Source organism: Mixophyes fleayi, chromosome 12 (assembly GCF_038048845.1).
Source record: "Mixophyes fleayi isolate aMixFle1 chromosome 12, aMixFle1.hap1, whole genome shotgun sequence".
In the NCBI taxonomy this organism is placed as follows: domain Eukaryota; kingdom Metazoa; phylum Chordata; class Amphibia; order Anura; family Limnodynastidae; genus Mixophyes; species Mixophyes fleayi.
In genome coordinates, this window is record NC_134413.1 from 9808616 (window position 1) to 9827557 (window position 18942).

Here is an 18942-nt window from a genome sequence, read left to right on the forward strand (position 1 = left end):
CTGCAAAATAAACCAGTTACTTAGCATTTGGCTCTCTGCCTGTTGGGGTACTACAAATCCCAGCATGTCTTGTCAGCCAGCCTGCTAGAAGATGTAGTACCACAACAGCTGAAGAGCTGGAGGCTGCCTCTATGTTAAATACTCTATATCCATTTTCCAAGGGGAATGTGTGTTTCTGGCATCCCTCCAAACCACTCACAGGCTTCTCCTGCTCTTCCTGTTGCAGTATAACAGAGAGACAACTCTAGACAGGAGTACTCCTAGTTCCCGGAGTTCTTCATCTCCCAGTAAAAGAATAAAGTTGAGATATTGTTTTATTCATCATAACAAAGTCAACAAATAAATATATAATACACAAGGAAAATATAGTACCAAAAAAGTTAGGAGTAAACAGAGTTAAGTCTCCAGCGGGCACATTATATCTATATATATATTTGTACATTATTGTAAAGTGCTTGTCAGTATATTGCATTTGTGATAAAATCCCCAGCTCGCCTTCCAATAATGTCTGTTACATAATAACGCACCACCGTGAAATAGTGCAAATATCATAAGCCGGGACATAAACGTCCTCCGCTTGGCTCATACAACTTTGTATCATCGACTCACCCTGGAGAGATCACACATTTCAAAATGCAGCTTTTGTCACAATACCAGTGTTAGCGGCTTATTTCTGTAATACTACAATCCTAGCCCCCGATATGCCAACAGGCTGTTGTCTAAGGGTGCACTAGGACAAGGGGTTTCTTGTAAACTGTATTACTTATCCTTACTAATCTTTCAGTGGTTTGCTTAGTACAATTCTAGCCCTTCTTATTAAATAAAATATCCAAAAGCATTATATAATTTTTTTTAAAAAAAAGCACAGATTGGGAGTGAAATTCTTAAAGTAAATGAACTGGACAAATGATGTTCACAATCTGGAAATAAATACATATTTTGTACATATGGAGGACAAAATGTGGCTTAGTTAAATATAATTGTATAACAATATCACCAAAACAAATGGAGATATGTGGCATTACAACACAAGATCATATCTCCTGTATTTCAGGCTGAAAAGATGCCAAAATTATTATTATTAATATTGATGATCTACTTCTAGATGTGAAGTAAGATTTGAGCACAGGACTCCTGCACTAAGGAGACAATCTGATAACCACGTGGAGTATGAACAACACATCCAGATTATAATGCTTGATAAACAAATAACAATTGAAATTGATGTTTCTTATTGTGGAGATGTGAGAGTCATTGTAAGCATTCAAATTATATATATATAACGTTTCACCCTCATCATTTCTCTCAATCAGTATATACAATATATCTATAGTAGAACCTTCATTATAGGCCAGTGTTGGCTAACCTGTGACACTCCAGGTGTTGTAAAACTACAAGCCCCAGCATGCTTTGCCAGCTATCAGCTAGTTATCCACTGGCAAAGCATGCTGGGGCTTGTAGTTTCACAAACACCTGGAGTGTCACAGGTTAGCCAACACTGTTATAGGCAAATGACCATTAAGTTGACTTTCCACCATGAGGTAATATAGTGATCATGTGCATTATTAATAATATGCATAGTTAACCATGTGCATGCTGCTATAGAGGGGGCACTTGTAGGCAGTGCATTGCAGGGCTGGGGGGGCTTCTGCCCCCAGGGCTGGTCCCATAGTGGGCTATTTTGGGCTGGGTCACTGGGCGACCTGAATTTTTTTTCCTTGAAAATGTTGATAGGCTCCCCAATTTGGCAGCCAGCCCCTGCTTGTAGTTTGCCCGCAACCATCAAGGACTCTGATCCTCAGCCACTTGCTCCAGAAGCGACTGGATGACCGACAGGGTGAAGAGCAGAAGTCAGGTGAAGAAAAATACTTCCTCTCCTACTCCTATCCTTCCCCCCTCACACTGTCAGTCGCTGGCGCATTCAGCATTTGTAAATCACACTGCATAAAATATGTTGACATTGTATATATAAAAAAACAACAACAATATTAGCCCAATAGACCTCCACACAATTTGTGACCAGTGTTCACTGTTTACTTCACATCAATTTCAGTGTTTCCTGTAGCATTTAATGGAGGAGATTCAATTAGCCGCGATGTCCAGCTGCGCACATTGCTGGTCATTACATCACTGGGGTTATGAGCAGTGGCGGATCCGGGGGGGGGGGGTCCGCCCCCCCTAGCTGGGGCTTGCTGCCGACAGCTGCACACTGTGCAGGTCCGCTCGGCAGTGACAGTGTGCTGCCCGGCTGCTCTGATTGTGTTTTAAACACAATCAGAGCAGTCACTGCTGAGCGGATCTGTACATACTGTGCAGCCGTCGGCAGCCTTAGAAATCAGAAAGGGGGCGGGGCCTAAATCACCCCCCCTAAAATTGCCCGGGGTATAGCAATAGTCTGGATCCGACCCTGGTTATGAGTTCTATTCCCGACCATGGCCTGATCTGTGTGACGTTTGTATGTTTGCGTGGGTTTCCTCCGGGTGCTCCGGTTTCCTCCCACACTCTACAAAACATACCAGTAGGTTAATTGGCTGCTAACGTGTGTGTGTGTCGGTGTCGATGTCGATGTCGATGATTACGGCAAGGAGACTCCGCTCAGTCCGTTCTCAACATAGGCGTGGTGTGTCTCTCAGGACTGTTCCGGAGACACATTGCGCTGAATTGAATCTCCCCTATGTGCATAACAAAAACAATGGAATTCTATGGGACATCCATTTACTACTTGCTAAATGCTTGTCAGGATGCACTTAACCACCCTGACCACTGCCTTATTAATGCAGTTTCAGGGCGATGTGAACACATTTTGAATATCATGAAAAAAATACATACATTTCTCTGTTTTTCTTAACTAGTGTTTAGAAACATAGTTTCTATAAGTCTTAAAGCAGCAGAAAAATTAATAGCAATGATTTGTAGATTATGTTTTTATCAATTTGAGGGTGTAAACTTCAGGTGGCAAACACCCTTAAAACTGACTGATTGGCTTAATGTGGGATTGGCCATAAGACACCACACACTGCTCTGCCAGTAAAACTCCATCCCAATGCAGTGTGTTTCTTTCCTCCAGAAAATAGATTGAATCTATGGCCACCGAGAGACATATAAACCTGATGATTGGTAGCTTGTAAATTACATTTGGATCATGTTGCTAACTGCAAGGTTTCAGTACTTAGCCTTCTAGTACACAAATCTACTGGCTATATCAGTAATGCTGGTGATGGGGACATGATCTAGATTATCTTACAAAGGCATGTGTGGATATTGTTGATTATAATACATTCTATAGTAGTATTTCCATTTTCATTCTGGATAAACTGCTGCAGGGGCAAATGTTTCTGGCTAAGGCAACCGGTGGTTCTGCAACTGTTGTGGAACTATAAGTGCCAGCAGGTATGAATTTGGAGATACACAATAGGTAGGAGTGCAGCATTCCAACATTATATCTAGCATTCTTCATTAGTATTTGTTCACATGCAGAAACTTAGAATTGAACAGGGAGAAAAACCAAAACCTTATACAAGACCATATAAATGTTGACAATTCAGTGAAGTCTGGATAAAGTCAAGGTTCTCTGTCTTGAGTATGTGTACCCCCCCCCCCCCCCTAGTCACTGCCATACATGGCACATAGCTCAGACACTTAGGTAAATAACCAATATATGTCTTCTATTTTGGGACTTGCTTTTGTAAGGCCAGGGGTCTCAGAAAGTCTGGTAAGGGGATCTCTTCCAGCACCTCTGGGAATCTGTCAGCGGGGAGGGCCCTGAGCAGGCTCTGCATAGACAAGGTGAAGAGGGTGGGGGGTGAGGTGCCAGTCAGCCATGTGTACAAGTCCTGCCCCAGCACTTGCTGCCAGGCTGCGCTCTCCTGCTGCAGCTTGTGCCTGGTAGACGGGGGCTGCCCCCCGGGCATGTAGAGGAGCAGGGGGTCCAGGCACAGCCGCCTGAGGCGCAGGTCCTGGGGTCTGTCCCGGATGAGCTGCAGGAGGTAGTCCAGGGGGGTGTTGCCGCTACAGTCCGTGGCATAGGGGCAGGATCCGTGCCCCAGCAGCAGGGTCAGACACTCGGCCCTCTGCAGCTCGCAGGCCAGGTGCACGGGGGTCTTGCCGCTCTCCACCCGCTGGCAGCCCCTCCGGTTGATGAAGGCAGTCCGGCTGGCAGCAGGGAAGGCCCGCAGGGTGAGCAGGATCTCCCGCAGGATGGGCAGCCGGTCATAGCGCACGGCCATGGAGAGGTGCGGGGCACAGGACTGGCAGCAGCTGAAGCTCTTGCTGGGCACGGACAGGGCATCATGCGGGAAGTGGCCGAGCAGGTAGCGGGCATAGGGCTGGTGGTCATGGACCAGGGCGTAGAGCAGAGCCTCGGAGGGCGAGTAGGAGCTCACCCTGCCCCCCTCCTCCCAGTGCAGCACCTCCATCAGCCGCATGTCCTCCAGCAGCCACACAGGCAGCAGGTCCCGCACCGCCTGGTAGAAGGCGAACGAGGTCTTCTTGCATTGTCTCTGGGACTGGTACTGGGACTGGCACTGAACGCTGCCTGGCATCACCCGGGCACCATGAGCGGACCAGCGGCTGCTCTCCTAAAATGGCAAAGTGCATTCAGGTAAACATCAGCTGGGGGGGGGGGTCCTATCTCTGCATCATAGAGGGGTCTCTGTACACCTGCATAGAGAGGAGGGGCCCCGACACCTGCAGTGACACCAACACATACACCAGCAGAGAGGGGGGGTCCTATATCTACATCACAGAGGGGTCTGTGTGCACCTCTATCTACATCATAGAGGGGTCTCTGTGCACCTCTATCTACATCATAGGGGGTTCTCTGTACACCTACATAGAGGGGAGGGACCCCGACACCTGCAGTGACAACAACACATACATTGGCTGGGGGGGGATCCTAGCTCAGCATCATAGAGGGGTCTGTATGTGTGCATCTTTATCTACACCATAGAGGAGCCTCTGTACACCTACATAGAGGGGAGGGGCCCCGACACCCACAGTGACAGCAATACATACACAGGGAGGGGGGGAGGTTTACACAACTGCATACAAACTACAGAGGGGTTACTACTACTGTATATAGGGATACTACACCAACATATACAGACACTGCGATAACACAAACTATATAAAAGAGTCCCTACATATGCATAACCACTATATAGGACAGATCCCTACATTTATTTATATAACCAGTATATAGAGCAGGTCCCTACATTTATATATCCAGTATACAGGACATGTCCCTACATCTACATGACCAGTATACAGGACATGTCCCTACATCTACATGACCAGTATACAGGACAGGTCCCTACAATCAGCAGACACACAGTATCACTAGCAGACAGCAGTCCCTATTAGATGTCCTGCAGAGCTGTGCAGTATATGACATAATGTCCTATATCCCCATGAGATCACTATTAGGTGTCCTGCAGAGCTGTGCAGTATATGACATGAGATCACTATTAGGTGTCCTGCAGCATTAGCAGCTCCCCCTCCCGGGACCTCGGCCATACATTACATAACACATAAAGTCGGGACAGGGATCAGCCCGCTCCTTACTCTCAGTCTCCCGGCTGTCACCCCGCAGCTCCCGCACTCAGCGCTTCTCTCCAGCAAACTCTTCCTCTCTCCAGCCGGCAATTTTATTCCCGATCCCTGAAGGTCGTCAGGACCGCGGAACTGTCCGCTCTGCGCCCATTGGCTGGCGGCACTTCCAGCCCGCTCCCATTGGCTCAAGGAGCGAGCCGAGCCCCCCTGGCCTTCTGACGTCACGAGCGGGCAGCGTGCCAAGAAAGTTGTCCGAGTCCGGAGTGATAGCAGCGCTGCAGTGTGGCGTGTCCACCGCGAGGGGGAGCTAGGGAGACCCGCACCGACAACATCCCATCTGCACCAAACACTGCTGCACAGACAGGGTTAATATAAACTCTGAACAACACAAGCACCATTATTAATTATCATTAGTAATTTATTATTATTATTATTATTATTATTATTATGCATGCTTGGAAACCTTCCTTTAAACCTGCAGCTTCTCTGGAACTTCAAATTCCTCCCTGCCATCATGCTGGTACTTATAGTTCCACAGTAATTGGAGAATCACTGGTTAAGTAACCCTAAATCAGACCAAGATTGCATGCTGTCACAGCATGCTAGGACTTGTAGTTCCATAGCAAATAGAGACTCGCAGCCTGCCAACCTCCTAACACTTCTAAGCTGCAGACCCCTGAGCTTACTCAGCCCCCAAAGTCCTTCATTTTACTTAGTTGCAAGCTATTAAAATATACATTTGAGGTAGTCTCGTGTTGCAGACTGATAAGTAATGTAATCATTTGCGAGCGGTGCGGTGACTAAATAAATAATTCATGAACTGTTTAGACTAATTATCCCGCTGTCTAGAAGCCAATAGTCATAAAAGAGAATGCTATTTATTTTTTAGAATGAAATTATTTACTTATAATACACAAGTGATGTTGATATATGTATAAACGCCTGTAAATAATATCTGTATAAAGAGTGAGTTCTGATATCGTTTCACTGTTCATTAGGAAAATGAAGCAGTGTTGCCACCTCGGAAACAGAAGAGAAACAATTACGAATTGCAAAATAAGAAAAACACTTCCCAGAAAAGCCCAAAAACAATCTATTGTTTGAGGGTAAAGATGGAACAGTTGTCATTTTAGCAAATGAAAAACAAACAAAATATGAAGTTTATCTAATATTACAATAAATAAATAAATATATATATATATATATATATATATATATATATATATATATATATATATATATATATATATATTATTATATTATATTATATATACACACACACACACACACACACACACACACACACACACACACCCCAAGCTTTCAGTGTATAGCAGGATTATTTGTTTATGTATATACAGACCAGGCTATTGAACCACTTCATTCTAACAGTTTTTGGCAGCACTTTCTGGGGTGGGGCCAGGACTCAAAAATAGAAGTGATGATAAAAAAAAAACAAGTGCACCAAACGTAAGGGACAGAAAACGAAACTGATAACAATGTAAAGCTTATATATAAATATTTCAGTTGAGCTTATGAGATATAATGATGGCACTTTTTACATAAGCCAATTTATTAAACCAATTTCCTTTTGCATAATAAAAATCTGAGCATGTAGAAGACATTTTTTATGGAAGTAATAAATAGGTATAGGCAATGGCACGTATCAGAGATTGGGTCTCCAACGTTTACGGGACTACAAATCCCAGCAATAAGGCTGCCAAAGCATGAATAATTTACTTTAATATTGACAACATTCTCACATCAATTGTTTCAATATCATAAATGTATAAAGGTTACAATGTGTGCCTTGTATTCTCAGAGAGTATTAGGACATGGGACTGCTTAATTTATTATGGGGAGAGGTCTGTCCACGTCTATCAGTTTATTGTGTTATGTTCATGATCCTAGGACACAAAAGCGCTACAGAAAGGACACAGATGTCTTTCTTGTCATGTGGATTAAAAGCAAAACAAAGACAATAAAACCAACTAATGAGATGCTGACACAGCATATGTAAATACTATGACACAAGATGAGATCACTGTAGGTATGTCTTATTTCTTGAGAAAAAAAATAATTATATATATATATATTACACACACACATAAACGTACAGTACATACACACTACAGTGCAAAAGTTTTAGGCAGGTAAATAATGCATTCAAAAATAGAAGCAGTGTTAATAGTTTATTTTTAGCAATTAACAAAATGCAAAGTGAATGAACAGAAGAGAAATCTAAATCAAATCAATATTTGGTGTGACCGCCCCTTGTATTCAAAACCACATCAATTCTTCTAGGTACACTTGCACACAGTATTTGAAGGAACCTGGCAGGGAGGTTGTTCCAAACATCTTGGAGAACTAAGCACAGATCTTCTGTGGATGTAGCTGGGTAACATCCTCTTCATGTAATCCCAGACAGACTGGATGATGCTGAGATCAGGGCTCTGTGGGGGCCATATCATCACTTCCAGGACTCCTTGTTCTTCTTTACGATAAAGATAGATGACGTTGGCTGTATGTTTGGGGTCGTTGTCCTGCTGCAGAATAAATTTGGAGCCAATTAGACGCCTCCCTGATGGTATCACATGATGGATAAGTACCTGCCTGTATTTCTCAGCATTGAGGACACCATTAATCCTGACCAAGTCCACCAACTCAATTTGCTGAAATGCAGCCCCAAACTTGCAAGGAACCTCCACTGTGCTTCACTGCTGGCTGCAGACACTCGTTATTGTATTGTAGGATATTTGCCAACATTTTCATTACCGACATTTTGTACCTAACCCATCATTTAGAAGCTATGACCAAGTATGGGGTAAAATAGGTTTAGACTTCATTTACATGGCACACGCGGCGTTTCTGCCCTGTATATAACATAACACTATCCCCATGTGAGCGCTTCTTCAGGTAGTGGCTCCAATTTACTTCTTGAACTCACAAAAACCGTCCGTGTGAATGTAGCCTTACACTTTTAAGAGGCAAATTATCCCTTGTACCATTCCAGATGCTGTTAGACCTCAACAAAATAACAAACTAAGGAAACTAAATTCCTTTCCATAATGTTTCCCACCATCCAGACAAGCAGTGGACGGTAGATCGTCTTCAGGTCATCCAAGTAACCTTTGCACAGTAAACAGATAACAATGGAGTTTGCAATAGTGACTTGCTTGATTTTGTATAATGTTTGCTCAAGTCTTCTGTGATACCCCACCCAATGTCACAAACCCACATTGCTGTTATTACAGATGACATATAACATCCAGGTAAACATATCTCACTCTGTCTTTCTCAGCATTCCTGTGTAATCATCTCAATATGCGCACAAGCTACAATCCGCTCATTTGTAGTCAGATTGTTAATGAAAAAGTGATTATCTCACTCACATTACAAATTGTATCATTTAATAGAGCAGAAAGATATATTTAGTGCATATGCATTGTAGTGTTGTAGCACTGTTCATTTAACTCCTATTATTACACTTAATCGCTTAATCCCTTTTCGTTTAAACATTTCTACCTAATCCGATCATATTGTCAATCGATTTGGCCCATCTTTGCACTTGACCTAGAAATCACCCACACGTGTCAAATATTCCACAAGTCGATAAAAGACGATTGGATTGAATGATCGGATTTTGTGCCCAACAACAGGCGAATAAACGTCTGACCCACTAATACTACAATATACACAAAAGGAACAGAACAATGAGTTTGAGATTGCATAAGGCTGTTTCCAATCCCCAAGCCCCTTCCTGTGCAGTTACTGGCAGGGCCGATGCTAGGGTCCATGGCGCCCTAGGCGAAATCGGCGCCCTCTCCCCCCCCCCCGCAAAAATTGGCGCCCTCCTCCCCCTCACCCCGTCTTTTCTTACCTTGTCTCACCACCGCCGCCTCTCTGCTCCGTCTCCTCCCCTCCACTCACTGACACTAGTGAGTGGAGGGGAGGAGACGGAGCAGAGAGGTGGCGGTGGTGAGCAATAGCCTCTTCCCCCCCTCCCCATGCATCTGAATGCTGTGCGGCGGCCGTGACAGGTATGGTCAGCGGTCGCCGCACAGTTTTAAAATTAATTTCCAGTTCTGTGGCGCCCTCCAGGCGCTCTCCAGAGCCCGGCGCCCTAGGCAAGTGCCTAACCTTGCCTAATGGGAGCGCCGGGCCTGGTTACTGGTAAACATTTAATAACTCTTTCATCATCATCTGCTATTCTGCTCTTTACTGATTGTTGTCAAAAAGAAGATATTAAAACCAAGCTCAATGAACAATGAACATAGAGAATGTACGCCACCCAGATCCATCTATTCAGTACCACTCAATGTGCTTCACCAGTTATCCCTATTTTTCAGGGACAGTTCCAGCTGTGGCCATTGTGTCTTATAATGAGCCAGAGATTGATGTGTTTTATAAAACATTGTGACAGTTTTAATGTATTAAAAGCTGTCCTTATTTTGTCGCTCGTTATATGCCCAGAAGTTACTATCATTTTTGTCCCTGTTTAGGTTTCAATATCTGATAAATTTGGCTTGCATAGGCCTTCTCAGCAGCAAAGTATTTTTGGAATGTATATTTAAACTTCAGTAATATATATGGTTATTCAAAATACTAGAATATGTTCCAATTCTTGAACCTGACTTCATCATCAATTTATGTAGAGCCACCGATTCCGCAGGACTGTACAGAGAACTCATTCACATCAGTCCCTGCCCCATTGGGGCTTACAGTCTAAATTCCCTAATATAGACACACACACAGAGCGAGAGAGATAGAGACTGGGGTCAATTTTTGATAGCAGCCAATTAACCTACTAGTATGTTTTTGGAGTGTGGGAGGAAACCAGAGCACCTGGAGGAAACCCACGCAAATACGGGGAGAACATACAAACTCCACACAAATAAGGCCATGGTTGGGAATTGAACTCATGACCCCAGTGCTGTGAGGCAGAAGTGCTAACCACTGAGCCACCGTTCTCTGAGCTATGCACCAGCCTCCAGCTATGGAATCGTCATTTTTACCAATATCAACAATTTCGACACTTCACCCACTCTTGTATGTCGGCTCTTTTCTCCGACTTACGTTAGACCCTGGAAGCTTTGTGCCTTGTTCACTAGAACTCCAATAAACTCCTCTATGTACAATTGCTTAATGGCAGCTGCCGTCCAGCATAAGGAATTATATGAAACCAAATGGGAGAAGGAGACTGGGGTGGTCCCCACCCTGGGAACTGGACCAAAGTTAGACTCGATCTTGCTGCAATATCCATCTGTGTCCGTATTAAAAGAGAATGCATAGAAGCTTTATCAAAGCTAAATCAGTGGACACAATTGTATATTGGAAAATTGTTACTTCTGACTGCTGATGTTTGTAACATCCATGTTTATGCTGCTTCATTGTATGTGTGCATTAAAATGTTTTAATAAAATATACACATTGTATAATATCTGTTTTCGTGTTTCAGGCACTAATAATAGTAAATAATTTTTCCCGTCTTATAATCTATCTCATTGTCACCTCTCTACGCTGACACAAACCTTTATGACATTTGAAACGTTTTTTTTCTTAAAGTTCAAGTACACAAAATGTTTCCAAGTCCATTGTTCTTTATGAATGAACATAGTTACAACCACATAACTAAAGCTTTTCTCAAATGACTGGTTACACAGACACATTATGTCTGATGACAAGTTATAACTACTGGGCCACCCTGTATTGTTTCTTGATACAGACACACCACGTACGCCTGTAATATTTCAATGTTTGGTTACTCTATACCAGTGTTTCTCAACTCCAGTCCTCAGGACCCCCTAGCAGTACATGTTTTCCATATCTCCTTGCTGGAGCACAGGTGTATTCATTACTGACTGATACATTGTAACAGGTGGTATAATTATATCACTGGTCACCTGGCAATCCTGCACTGTTAGTGGGTCCTGAGGACTGGAGAAACACTGCTTTATACCAAGGCTAGCTGTTATTATGGGGAAGTTTGCAATGTGCTCCCCTACAATCCTCAGTAAGTGTGACCATTACCACTTACCCATTATAAATAACTGTGCTCCTGCACAATAAACCCTGCAGTAACTGTGCAGGTCCGTTCAGCAGTGACAGTGTGCTGCCCGGCTGCTCTGATTGTGTTTTAAACACAATCAGAGCAGCGGGACAGCACACGGTCACTGCTGAGCGGATCTGTACATACTGTGCAGCCGCCGGCAGCCTTAGAACACAGAAAGGGGGCGGGGCCTAAATCTCCCCCCCCAAAAAAAATCGTCCGGGGTAGGAAAAATGTCCGGGTCCGCCCCTGGTATTACTGCCTGTGTGGTCATCATTCGGGAGGAGATATCAGTAACGGAGACAGAGTCAATGTAGAGAGCAAAATTACTACACAATTCTGGAACAAAGTAGAGTTGCTATTTTTACGCATTGTGGACAAATTGTGACAAGTTCACTTTAAGTAGTCAAAGCAACTGAGAGATTTGGTGATTATCTAGTGTATAGGATCCAAGTCCACACATCACCGAGACACTTGACAGAAGATAAGCATTACATGAATAAGCCAGTTAGATAGATAAGCATTTTACCACGGGACTCTTAACTATAGTTGTATTTCTAAGCTTCTTTGAACCCTGACACACAAGAAAGTTCATTGCCGTTTTGATGATGACAGAAGTATTTTTAAACCCTGTCCGTGCACAGTACAGGCTCAGAGAAACAGTTCTCTCAAACTGCATACAATAATCGTAAAAGTTGTACTAAGAAAAACCAAAAACAAGTTATTCAGAGTTGTGCTGAACAGCAGATTCTCAATACAGGGCTCCCAAAGTGGAACAATCATTATATACAATAATAAGATACACTTTTAAACTGTTTAGTTTACGCAGAAGACCACGTAGACAGAACATTGGTACTATCAACAGAATTCTTTTAAATAATGTATAAATCTGAAGGCAATACTTTGAAAACGGTTTCATTACAAGATTGGAAAGGGTTATAAATAGGACTGCTACGTTGTGTAACAGAAACAGGGACACAGCTGTAATATTCTGTTTTTAAAGTACAAAAATGCCACCCAAGTGTGTGAAAACAGTTATAGGAATCTACTAATCCTGCTATACATTAACATTCTAGAAGAAGCTTAGTAAAAGTCCATTGCACATGGGGTTGTACTAAACAGCAGATTCCTCTGGGTGGAATTCTCACTAGTTAAAATTGTTGCTTAAACTTTCATTTCTTTCTTTATCATTGCTCATTTTAATAGGAACATTTTGCGCATTGTGTTGTACCCTCTAGTAGTCCGGAAACATTTCTGTGCTGTAATCACCACCCAAAATCTGTACTCCCCTGGACATATGTAAGCCCAAGTGTAAGTGAAGATGGCCAAAGTTATTTCAAAGTGGCTACTGGACCAGTTAAACGTTTGCAATCAATTCTCAAACTTTAGATTTACAATAAATACATCTAAATTGACCAAGGTGATCAGTTTCGACCATGTCGCAGGATAGTTCGAACTTCGAGATAACCGCTTAGCAGTTATAAAATATAAAACATGGTGGTAAAAAAAAAAAAAAAAGTTATTTCAGTATTTTCAAGATGGTTCGACCAAAAGTTCAAGGTTGTCAAACCAGGACGGTCCGATCGGATTTCAAGCTGTCTGAAATAGTTCAAACCTCTCTTATTATGACTGTATGATGGACCATTATGTAAAGAGACACCAAGCTGTGAATCCCAAAGATGCCCTGTCCTTGCACCATTTGTATTTTTCTCACTATTTGGAACACACGTACAAGCTGACAAAGCATTCTACACACATCTATCATCCATACAGTGTCCTTGATAAATATCATCATCTATTTATTTATATAGCGCCACTAATTCCACAGCGCTGTACAGAGAACTCACTCACATCAGTCCCTGCCCCATTGGAGCTCACAATCTAAATCCCCTAACATAGACAGGCCAAGAGAGACTAAGGGCAATTTGTTAGCAGCCAATTAACCTACCAGTATGTTTTTGGAGTGTGGGAGGAAACCGGAGCACCCAGAGGAAACCGACGCAAACACGGGGATAACATACAAACTCCACACAGATAAGGCCATGGTCGGGAATCGAACTCATGACCCCAGTGCTGTGAGGCAGAAGTGCTAACCACTGAGCCATCGTCCCGCCTTAAATGTTATTCAGTTTCCTTCATTACATTGGAATAGCTCTCTATGGAATTCTTCTCCGTGTACAAGCTGTGTGTGTCTGACCTTAGCATCCAGAACATTTCCGCTATGAGCGATATATTCCCAGGCATGTCACGCCAATTACTTACATAACATGAAGGTGACACTTGTCTGAATGTCACATTGACACAATTAGGGTTATAGAGATTAACCTCAGGGAGACCAGGATGTCCCAGGGTATTCCCTTGTAGGACATCACTAGAATATAAGCAGCCCAGCTGATAAAACATTTTGGCAGCACTGATATTAAGTCACTCTGTATATAATACTTGTGTGAAAATAATCCTTTTATCAGTCTCCCTATTTTTCTCTGTCCTGTTGGTTGCTTGGCTGACTGCACCCACGTCTTGTGCTATTCCTATATGTGAACTTAGATCTTTGTACCCTAAACGGAGTTACCTGCCCAATATCTGCAAACTTGTCCTCTGCATGACTTGTGCCGCACTGCCACCTAGTGGACACCATGCAAACATGTTTACAGTGAATAACCCTATTAAAAATGAAATTGTTTGCCATTATTTTTTTTTTCTCACGCCCCATTCAAACGTGGAAAATGAAGCAGACATTTTCTGCCCATGGCTACAGTACTGAAAGCACGTACAGATTTGCATAAGGATTGCAAAGCATTTTTTGTATTCAACAATGTATTCCTATGTGACTGTAATAACCTTTCCAAACGCAGGTTTACAAAACAAACAACAAAACGCAAGTTTATAACAGAACATGCAGACTATGTGCACATAGCCTAAGGGGCAGCAGTGGTGGTAGGGAGTCCAAAATCACATGCATAATTCCTCCCAACATATTCCAAATGTGATGCATAGGACAGGATCAAGCAGGTTTATCCAAACGCACACTAAATATATACACATTGCAACAGCAGATTCCTTGGGGGGAATTCTCACTAGTTACAATTATTGTTAAACTTTCATTTCTTTATCATAGCTCATTTTAATAGGAACATTGTGCACGTTAGGTTGTACCCTTTAGTACAACACAACGCTAATTGCAGTGCAGCCATAGAGTATGTGGGGGGTCTATGTAATGTGTTGATGTTTACATAACTCATATGGTAACTGCTTACATGCATCTAAACAAAACGTGATACAGACAAGGGAACTCCTTACCTCACAGTGTAATAGTCTGCTCCTGCTGCTCACAAATGATTTTCCATCTATACCAGTGTTTCCCAAATCCTCAGGGCCCCTAACAGTGCAGGTTTTCCAGGTGACCAGTGATATAATTATACCACCTGTGCAACTGTTACAATGTATCAGTCAGTAATGATTACAGCTGTGCTCCAGCATAGAGAAATGTAAAACAAGCACCGGAGTACTTGGGGACTGGGGTTGCAAAACACTGATCTATACCATCAGGGACTGCATTTAATAACTGCTGTTAGAGGTTTTGTTAACATTAATGAACTAATCTAGTCCAGGTTATTTCAGTTGACAAAAGCTGAATCAGACGATCATATTACTGACTGGCAGGTGTTTGGAGGCTTCTGGGCTACCTCTTTGGTAAGTTGGCTCTCAATTTAAAAACACATATGTATGGCCCAAATATGTGGGACTCTCATTGTTTAGAGTAGGACCATCCTATTAGCAAAAGCTCCTTGGCGTGGCGGATGGCTTAAACATACATTTGCAAATGTGTGCAACAAAGACTTTTGCATTTTTATCTACAGTAGAAATGGCAGATCTGTTGCTGGCTATAGCAGTGTGCTGGGGGAAAAAATGTTGTGTGTATGTTCCTTGCAGGATAACCCCACCCTTTCAAGCACCTGTTATGGCCTATAAATTGATTTGAGCAGCTTCCACTTTTGTATTTGTAGGTGTGCAGCCTTAGCTGGTGGTCACAGGGGAAGTGTGTCTGGGTGTGTCAGGCTTTTTAAAATTCCGCAGAGGGTTTTAACAGTACCAGAAATGGGCAAGCAGCTTTCTGCTGCTGTCTTCCCATCAGATCCCCCCCCAGCAGTGAAAAAAAAAATAGGAACTTTAAAAGTGTGTTAAGAAATGTTAAGTTAATGTGTTTTTCATGCTCGAATGAATGCAGTAAGCATTAGGTTTGTGAAGGCTTCAAAAAAGCAGAAGTGGAGATGTATGTTGTCCATACGAAGCAATTGGATACTAGCTACTGGTTTCTAAAATGTGCTCGATAAAGTATTGCTAGAATTTGATTGGCTGCTATAGGCAACACTTCCATATGGTTCCCGGGGAAATGATCTGGACATTTCTGGGATTTGGGAAATAGTGGTAATTCTAATTTATTGTGGTATTTAAATTTTAAGGCAATAGCACAGGAAAGTTAGTTCTGTTTAGCCTCCATGTTACATATATAATTATATGTATATACCCCAATGTTTTAACTACATATTTTGATAAGGAATATAATAGGGGTTAGAATGCTACTCAAACATAAAAAATGTCCTTATCTTCTTATTCACCCAAATCTGTGGGAACCCGGGATTATAGCAGCCATACTGCTGTTTCCTGGGAACAAGTTACGTCTCCTTGTCACACTCCATATTGTTCAACGTTATAGCGCCATCTTTACACCTCTTCCACTTTTTCTTTTGTTAAAAAGCAACAAGTGGGCGCAAGTTGGATAAATCCACTGTTGAATACGACTAAACCGCCTAGCAAATGATTCGTTCCCCTCACGTTTAAGTTATAACCCCCTACATCAGAAAGGACACACGAAAACAGAATTAATAAGAAATAGAGAGACTTGTTAGTGGCAAGAAAAGGTCACAGCTTTTATTAAATGGGGAGTAGAATTTTGAAATAGTGACAAATAAGATGCCAACTGCAGCCACAACCATATAAATCAGGAGCATTGGTCTTGGAGATCTCACCCACACATTCCCTGGCTTCAACAGGACCCCCACCCACAAGGGTGCATAGGCAAACCGAGGGGGGGGGGGGTTCCTAGTGCCTGGAAATCCCCCTCCAAGCCTGGGGCACTGTATAATTGAGGTGGATGGACCCTGCCCCCGCTTCACAGGGCTCTGCTCGAAAAGGGAGCTGCGTGCACCTAACAGTAGTGCACGCAGCATTGCCCATGTATATTATGGGGAAAGGGAGAGTTGGAGAGCAGCCAAGCACTGTCTAATATAATAGCCACGCCCCCATGCATGCTGGTCACGCCCACTGGCGGCATAGTGTGGAAACCCCCCTCTGCAAATCCTGCGTTTGACCCTGGGGTGGTATCATGTAATTAATTTCGCTGACATTAGTACATATGGAATTGATAGACAATGTTGTTTTCTGCCACAAAATGGAACCAGTGTTGCCCACAAGTAAACCCTACGGAACTGCAGAGAGAATTTCTGTGCCTAAAAATGACTAATAACAGAACACGATATGACAATGCTTTGCAGCGAGGTAACGGCATGTAGATTCAGTTGGATGTACATCTGTTTTTTTTGTGTAAAATATGAATTTCCATACTGTGCGTCAAAAAATGTAATGCAATTTTTACTTTGCACTTGTGTTTGTATTTGATTATATTTTATATAGAACATGCGTCTCACGCATTTATTAATAACACTGTCAAGACACGATTCTCTTGTTTATATGAAGCTTCGTTACATTATTAGATTGTAGACAAAGGGTAAAGCGACCTTGGCATTTACTACGAATACTTTCAACCCACAGCCCGAAGCTCGGTCTCTGCTATCGAGGGGCGTAAGTACACACACTTGTTACTCTGGATGTACGCCCTACTGCTGCTGTACAGCTAGACGCAGCTAAATGCGCTTTTTTATGTGTGTGTCTTTACTTGCGTTTGTGGTGCAAACTCTACATGATCCCCTAAAATGTGAATTTTTCTCAAGGCATGGAAAATTTTACATAGAAATGTTTGCGATTGTTGCAAGATGGCTTTTAATATGGTTTATTTTGTGTTTTGGGTTAGTGGACTTTTAATATGGCTAATCTCGCCGTGAAGGTTTGTGCGTACTCAGTCCTCTCGTCCCTTATTTCATAAACTTTCTAACAACAAGAAAAGAAGAGAGCCTTATAGAACAACACAATCAGGATTATAATAAAAGTACATCAGTAATGTCACAGGTTCTTGCAGATATTCTGTATTCTCCTGTTGGCAGAATCTGCTACATATTGACCAGGAACGTGCAGACGATAATGGAACGATTACGGCACTGCCCATATGGAAATACGAATGCTCTGTTAAATGGCAGAATAATCTCACTTATCAATATGAACATTGGTCCAGACCTTCACAGGTAGAGGCAAATGACTGGAACTCAGTATGGATAGCAATCAGTGCATGACTATTTTACACATACTGAAGCTGCCAGATTTTCCAATATGAATAATAAATATTCAATTGGATTTTTGAAGTTGCGAACAATCGTTGGTGGGACAAAAACATTACTCTTCAAAAATGGTGTAATAGAAAAAAAAACGTAAATTAAACACTTCTACAGTAATATTCCACTTGTTGCAAGAATAACTGTGATAATCATCTTCACCACTAGATGGCGCTACAGCGCAGAGCACAACAAACGTGGTTTTCAGCGTTATTCTCAGGTATATTATCATCTGTGTACAGATGAGGTGAGGACAGTGTGCACGCAGGGCCATCTTTTCCATTGGGCACGATGGGCAGGTGCCCGGGGGCCCCTGCCCAAGGGGGCCCCATAGGCAGGGCTCTTAATTAGAATAAATAATCCTGCAAAAGAAAAAAACCTGCAAAAAAAACTTTTAAGGGTCACTGAGCAAGTACATCTATATCTATATCTGTATCGCTATACATCTATATCTATATCTCTATACATCTATATATCTATATCTATATGTATGTAGGGGCCCCGGTGCACTGCTTTGCCCGGGGGCCCATAATGTTGTTAAGATGGCCCTGTGTGCACGGTGTAATACCATGTACTGCCACGTGGTCACAGTCTGACTAATGGCAAGCTGACAAGCACTCACACTGGCCAAATTCACTGCCGTACCTCTCCATTTTTTTTTCCTTTAAAATGTTCCTAATAGTCTGCTGAGCTGACATACTCGTCCGGAAGACCCATCTGGAATCTGGGAGTCTCCCGGACATTCCGGGAGAGTTGGCAAATATGATTATAGAAGGAAAGGAATGGTTCTTATAGATGTCCGTGTCCTGAAACACAACGGACCTGGCTTCTGGATGT

General features: G+C 42.6%; 1 protein-coding gene across 1 annotated transcript; it reads right to left on the minus strand.

The window, feature by feature from the left end:
- Positions 1 to 301: 301 nt before the first annotated feature.
- ANKRD9 (ankyrin repeat domain 9) lies at positions 302 to 5656 on the minus strand. The gene is made up of 2 exons (XM_075193064.1): positions 5563 to 5656; positions 302 to 4577 (listed from the first exon to the last, which is right to left on the minus strand). The coding sequence occupies exon 2, from the start codon at positions 4539 to 4541 to the stop codon at positions 3666 to 3668; it is 876 nt and encodes a 291-aa protein (XP_075049165.1). The 5' UTR covers positions 4542 to 4577; positions 5563 to 5656; the 3' UTR covers positions 302 to 3665.
- Positions 5657 to 18942: the final 13286 nt, after the last annotated feature.